At 44.2% G+C, this 7,184-nt stretch overlaps 1 protein-coding gene across 1 annotated transcript; it reads right to left on the bottom strand.

The window, feature by feature from the left end:
• Positions 1–3,707: 3,707 nt before the first annotated feature.
• Positions 3,708–6,525, bottom strand: PAO5 (polyamine oxidase 5). Its single transcript, XM_089799869.1, has one exon. It carries the CDS (start codon positions 5,622–5,624, stop codon positions 3,954–3,956), a length of 1,671 nt encoding a protein of 556 aa, XP_089655995.1. The 5' UTR covers positions 5,625–6,525; the 3' UTR covers positions 3,708–3,953.
• Positions 6,526–7,184: the final 659 nt, after the last annotated feature.

Raw genomic sequence — 7,184 nt, 5'->3', positions numbered from 1 at the left:
TACTCTTATATACAAACGATGAAGATATCGTAATGAACCAATTTAACATAAACTAAAACTCTCTTAAATAATAAGATTTATTAAAAAGAACTTCATACTATTAGTAACAATAAATCAATTGGTTCTAAGTTTTGTAGGGAGGAAGGTGGTGATAAGGAGGATGAGGATGATCCAGGTGGATTTGGGAAGGATTTTGTACTGAGGGTAGCTTGTTGTTCCCCTTGCTACATTTGGAGGCTTCTAAATGGATTTGCGTTTCTGAGGTCCATTTGGCATCTTTGGAGTCTCTTAGGCAGATCATTGATCTTTTGGCATACTTGGGGTACCACCGCCTTTATCTAATTGCTTGGTCCCTTGTCTTGGTGGATTTCTTTGGTTGTGCACCTTTCATTATGTCCCCCCCGTCTCTTTGGTTGCGTGCTCATGATGGAGGTGGTCTGATTTGGACCATAAAATGACTTCCTCCATGTGTAGGGGCTTACTCCTAGTGGGGTTTGTTTCCTCTATTATGCATGCTCTCAATGATATCAAAGAAACTTATAGTTCTTGGTCAGTTACTAGGATTTTTAGTAGTTGGGGTTCTCATGGTGTGGGTCCCTCTACTTTTCACTTATGGTTTCATCCAACCTACTCGGTGGGTTTGTGGTGTGTGAATTACGAGGTGTTGGCTAGGGGATTTAGAAGAGGCTCTCATCCTCTTATGCTTGTTTCCTTGTTTTGTCCTGATACCATAGTGGGCAATTGTTTAGAGACCATGTTGTTGGGGCTTCTCCCCTATGGTTGCAATTATTGTGGTATGGTTTCGATGGAGGGTGAGTGATGCAGGAGCATCCTAGGCTTTCTTGTGATCCTACATGTTGGGGGTATTTGGCTTTGAAGCTATGGACTCAGTCACCAAAGGAGTGGTGCTCGATCGTTGTTGAAAGTAGTGTTAGTCAAGGTGCTCGGTCATTGAAGGGGCTCGGTCACTGAAGAACTTGACAACTATTGTTGCTAGGCACTCTCTGTTGTGCTCGACATGTGGTGGTTGCTTAGCATGTGTTGGTTGCCCAACATGTATTGTTTCCTCAGCATGTGTTGGTTACTTGACAATGCTTGGGAGTTTGCTATCACTCGATAGTGTGTTGGTGTCGATTGGAGTTCTTGGTGCATTTAGCATGTGATCATGACGTGGATTGATCTGAGAGTTTGTGTGGACCCATGTGTGGTCTTGGTCATCTCTTCTATGCGCATGATCTTGGTTGTAAACTTGGGGCTTGTCCCAAGTATTTTTGTGTGGTTACCGCGAGTTAACTTCGGGTTAACATTTTGTATTTAATGTTTGTTGTGAGTTGACTTGTGGCTTAAATATGCATTTAATGATCGTCTAGCTTGGAGAAAGAGATAAAGTGGAGGAGCGAACTTTGAAGAGCTAGTAGCTATGGCTTGGAAAACAAAGAGATTGCTTGGTACACTTGCAAGCACAAGTTGAGATCTTCCTTGGAGGTTTTTACCAAATTGCAGTGTTGGACAAGTTGGGATTAGTGTTGTGAGTTGGATCTTGTGGGATCTTGCAAAATTGTTATTGTATTTGCTACTGTATTTGGCTCTAACCAGGAAGGCCTTACAACCAAGTATATTGCATGTAAGCAATTATTTTATAAATAAAGAGTTGTGATTTGGTATCAAATCTTGCATTGTTGTTATCTTGTGTCGTGTTTCCATTGATTGTCTTCTCCATTTCTTTCTTAGAATGATAGGGCTAGCCACCTTATTAACTGCTTTAATTATAATAAACATTAAACTAATTACGCATGATGTATATTGATAGTTACAGCCCAATAGAATCTTATTAGGTAACCCTAACTACAAAGTAAAATTTAAAAGATACATACGCATCGACCCTTACCTTTCACATGTTGAAATTATATATACAACACGTAAGAGAATATGAACTTTTCAGTCCACGGGGAAATTCACCATCCAGGTTCCAAATCATAGAATGGAGTCTTTCCACGTAAAAAGCTTTGAATACAATCGTACACCCATCAAGCATAAGCCACACAAGCAACAAGTGACCGTAAGACGTACAAAAGTACCAGTCGGAAGATCTTCCAAGATCTCGTGAAATCATTCCATGTCGTTTGTTATTAAATTTAGAGAGGCCACGCCGCGCTACGCTACGGTAGAAGGATAAATATTGTAAAAATCTTTAATTGAATAAGTTTATCCCCTTCTCACGAGGATGAGGATGGCTTACTAGTTCCACGATGGCGACTACTCCAATATGTAGGGATTGTCTAGTGTGTGTTTTCTATCATTATTGCTAATGCTAATAGTAATAGTAAATAGTAATGCTAAATGTAATACTAATGCTAATGCTTGAGAGCTGTCAATGTGGCATGTGGAGTGTATGGGTGAATGGAATTCGTACCAACTAACTATCTACACCTCATCAATGATTGGATCATGACTGCTTGATGAGCATGGTTTGCTTGATCTCGGAGCGCACTCTAACATTACAGACAAGGCTATGGATGGCAAAGTTCATTTGTCTTGAAGCATCCTTTTGTTTGCTTCACAATCAAAGAGTTAATATCGTACCATTATTTAAAAGGGCGCCCTAAGGACACGACAAACTCAACACAAGGAGGTGTTGTCCATTCCAAAGAGGAGAAAAGGTTTGTCCTAGCAATCTAATTTGATTGCCTTATAATGGGGACCCTTGAAAACCCCTAGAGAGAAGGCATGATTTGATGAACGAGAGAAAGATGCTTAATGGTGATAAACATAACATGATTGTGATTATCACCATGGCGTCGATGAGAGAGGACAAGAGATGGGGTAGCAATCTAGAGTTGATTCCGAAGAGAAAACAATTGGAAGTAGAAAATGACATGTGAAGCATGAAGACAAGATGGATTGTTGAGAATAGCGGCCAAAATGAAAGGAGGGCCCCTCGTACACTTCCCCTGCTGTTGCTCTCCGGACGAACCACATCAACTCCTTTGTTTTCTTCCCCGCTGCGTGTTTTCGATGGGGACAATGCTTTAGCTGTCTTTTCTCGAGATATGCCATTTCGTCCACTGTTTCTTAGTAAAACTATCAACGGATGCACACACCCTGCGCGCCGGGGAGAACCGTGCACGTAACATGGATATTTTTCTTTGCATACGTGCTTCAATGAAATCAATACGTTGCTTGTGGATTGGATTTCCAGGCTGTAATGCATTGATTCCAAGGAATAAGACAAGGCCGATCCTTCCCACGTCCCAGATGATGATGTTGTTTTTTCCATTATCATTCATCACAGATTCGTCTTCTTCTCAAGATTTTAACAGACTGGGGTTTATAGATTCGAGATTTGAGATTCCAGATTGTTTTGAACACTTGGAGTTGGGAGTTTTTGTTATGCGCCCGGCTGGCCACACATTCCATCAATCAATTGGTAATCATAATGTGTAGAGACGGAGCTGTTCATCCTTCCAACGTTACGTGAGTGTAGATACCCGTAGAAAGCCTAGTTCAAGGCTTTTATTTTTTTTAAATACAAGACACAAGATGTGGACCAGACGTACACGACAAAACTTTAAAACTGAAAAGAACCAGAGTGGGCAGAAATGATTGATGATGTTGCTTCAATAACAAAAGCAAAAGATACAAAATCTTACTGCAATGCTAGAAGAATTAGATTGTTCCCAGAACAACTTGAAAAAACACTGGAAAAGTAAATAAAAAACTAGAACCATTAATAAAATGCTCTACCACCACACTTGAAGTAATTGTTTACAATTTGCTGAAGATATATACAGTCTTCTTGTCCAAGATCACAGTTTCGATTCTTCAATAACAGCCGGCAGTGATATATCTATTATCACGAAAAGCTTAGAGCAGAAAATTGTTGAAAGATAATATTTTTTTTCGCCTCACAAAAAAAAACCCAATAGTTGTATAAAGCAAAAGAAATAAAATTTTTAGAGGCATTCAAGATTGGTCCATCCATAGTGCTGAAGGAGCCTGTTGGCTTCCCTCAAACCGCTATAGTAAGCTCCATGAGTCGTTGAATAATGTGTCCTGTGCGTGGCTTCCCCTGCAAAGAGAAGCTGCAGGGGAGGATTCAGGGCAGCTTGTGAAGACCGCTTCGGCAGCGGCTCTGCAATTGTATCAATGTCCTGCCCGCTCGAACCCACTGCCACATAACTGTACGACCCTCGAAACAGGGGATCGAATCCCCAACCGCTCCTCAACACTCCACTGAAATCTCCATTTATCTTCTCTTTCGCTCCAGACTCTGATATGCACCCCTCACTCTTCATCTTCATGTTCACGCCATTGACGACTCCTCTCTTCTCTTTCCCCCCGTTGTTATCTCTGACACCGAAACTCACCAGAGTATCCGAAACTCCCTTTATAATTTCCTCATCAGATAGACATTCGAGCTCCAGAGCCTCTTCTCCAGCAAACCAGGCGAGCAGAACGTTGGAAGTTCTGTAAATGGGACACAAAGACACCGTTTTCCTCATCCACCAGGGGACCTTGCTCTTCTTCTCTAGCCCCCCGGACTTCCCGAACACGAACTGGAGAAAGGGGAAAATCACACCTTGCTGCGATGAATCCACTCGGAGGAACAGCTTGTTGACGACGCCGAAGCCGAGCTTGGAAATGGCATTGACCTTGCAGGAAGGAAGAGGGGGGGCAAAGAGCGCAGGCTTGCTCTTCCCCGTTCCGGCCTTGAGCACGCCCAGAGACACCGTTATGATGACGTGGTCGGCGTCCATGAGAGACCCGTCTTCGAAATGAATGCGCACCGGCGTCGACTCCGACCGAATCTCGTCCCCGTCGGTCCATTGAATTTGAGCCACTTTCTTCCCGAACTGAATCGCGGCGGCCGGCAAAACGCTGGCGAGGGCCTTGAGGACCGTGGAGTAGCCCTTCCCGATGGTAATCTGCTCGCCTGGAAACTCCCTGTACTCTTTCTCGGCCTCGAAGTCCAGGTCCAGCAGCGACCCGGCGGATGTGTATGTCCTCTCCGTGTTCTCGTGGATTGAAAACACGCCCTCCTCCACAACCTTCGCACTCCATTGCCCGTTCCCGTTCCCGTTCCCATTCCCATGAGTACTCCCCTCTTTTCCCTCCCAGTAGCACTCCAATCCCTGACGGACGAAGGCGCCAATGCTGAGGCCCCCGTCCTCGTTTCTGGCGGCGCGCTTGACGGCCTCCCGAGCAATCTGAGCCTCTCTGCCGTGGTCACAAGGCCTGGCCTGGGCGACGTCCATGAGACCCTTGTACAGCTGCGACATCGACTGCACCACCGACGGATCCACCGTCACTCCGCCCTCCGCCTTCACGACTGTCTCCTCAGGAAAGCCGTCCATGCGCTCCCACGGCATGTCGTGGTCGACTAGAAAGTCCATGTCTCGCGCAATCGCGTGGACGGGGCTGCCTCCAATTCCATGGATCCAAGTCGCGCCGAGCTCGACCCTGTTGCCGCCGAACTCGGTAGAGCTGATACGCCCTCCGATGCGGTGGCTCGCCTCCACCACCACCAACGAGCAGTCGCCGGCGCTCCGAGCGAGCCGGTTCGCAGCGCTCAGACCCGCCATGCCGGCCCCGATTATCACAATTCGCGGCTTCCTCGCCACCATTGCTTTTCCTCAGAACACACACGACACTCAGAGGGGAAGTGTGGGGGAGAGCTGCTTGTGGTGTGCGTGCGGGCGACCTTATAACAAAAAAGAAAAAGAAAAGAAGAAAACTATGTAGTAGTGACTGGTAGCTTTAAGCCCTCCCCGAATGGACAATACTGGTCAAATTCGAATAAAGACGAGACTCTCCTTTTTGAGGTCGACTGGGGTACCTTATAATACCCATACTAGCCTACTTACTCTAATTATGCCCTTTCCTCTTCTACACACCCTCCTCTGCCTCCTACTACTCCACCCTGCCCTCACGTATTTTTTAACCAAACGGGACTCGTTGCATTTTATTACAAGAAAAAGACAACACTTATTCGTAATCGACACGCTGGAATCCGCGAGTCCCGGGCCGTGGTTCCTGTAAGCCTCTATCGTAGGGCGGGCAGGTATGTAGTTCCTGGTGTTATTGTCATTATTTATTATTATAGTTGAGAATCTGAGAGACTATGCGTCCGTCGTACGTGGAGAAAAGGATACAGTGGACCGAGGCCCAGGCTCCCTGTTTTCTGTTTTCTTACTTCCCTGCCCTCGCCAAAAATCGAATGCAGTGCAGTGCAGTGCAGTGCAGAGCAGAGCAGAGCAGTGATTGATTGAATGAATTGATTGATTGATGAGAAATAGTGGCGGAAGCTATGGCTACGCCCCCGTACCCGCCAGGGTCCAGGGCCCGACCCCTCGACCCCTCCCCAATGCCCAATGCCCCATGGCCCATTCGCTCCCCGCGAATCCTATGCCTCCACACTATCTACGCTACCCACCCTCTATTGTTTTAGGGCAACGGAATCCATGAAATGATTTGATCAAGTTCACGGATTGTAGGATCTCACGAGCAATATCCTTCATTTTTTCACATTCTCTCTCTTTCATGTTTTAAATATTTTTCGAAAGAATCAATTGTTTTTTTCAGCATTCTAATTTTGAGCTTCAGAAATTTTAAATCACTCACAAATTTTCAGAGTAGTTTATCCCGCAAGTGTATGCTTATAACTAAGGTTTCAAGTCTACATCATTAATTATGATGCCACACAAATATTATTTTGTCAAAGTGTATATAATAATAGAGGTAGATTTCATTCAATTATGGGTAGCCATCATTGTATTAACAATTTAAAAATCACAACCATAGGTGCAATGTTGTCAAAAAAATATTGGACATTAAGTAAGCAAATATAGATATTAAATTAATATGGTGTGGATCAAGTCAACACCCATATCACAACCATGAGAACATGTTCAAGATATTAAGTCATTTCCGGTAGTTATTTTTTAAGTTGTTTTCATTAGTAAGTTGTTTCATTCCTTATACACAGGTGTCATTCCATTTGTATTATTTTAGAATATGTCTACAATTTTTTCCCCCTTAAGTCTCTTGAAGTATCGTTTATCTCATTGGTCTCACAACTAAGATGATGTGATCATCTTTTAAATAGCACAACTACCAATGTCACTTTCCCTTTCATAATTGTCACTAAATTTGTCTTTCCACCACGATCCTTGGATTAGACTATT

Source organism: Cupressus sempervirens, chromosome 9, assembly GCF_028749045.1.
Source record: "Cupressus sempervirens isolate cs-2001-9-10 chromosome 9, ASM2874904v1, whole genome shotgun sequence".
Classification (NCBI taxonomy): Eukaryota; Viridiplantae; Streptophyta; class Pinopsida; order Cupressales; family Cupressaceae; genus Cupressus; species Cupressus sempervirens.
The sequence above is the reverse complement of the archived record's forward strand: the minus strand, read 5'-3'. Positions and strand labels throughout refer to the sequence as shown.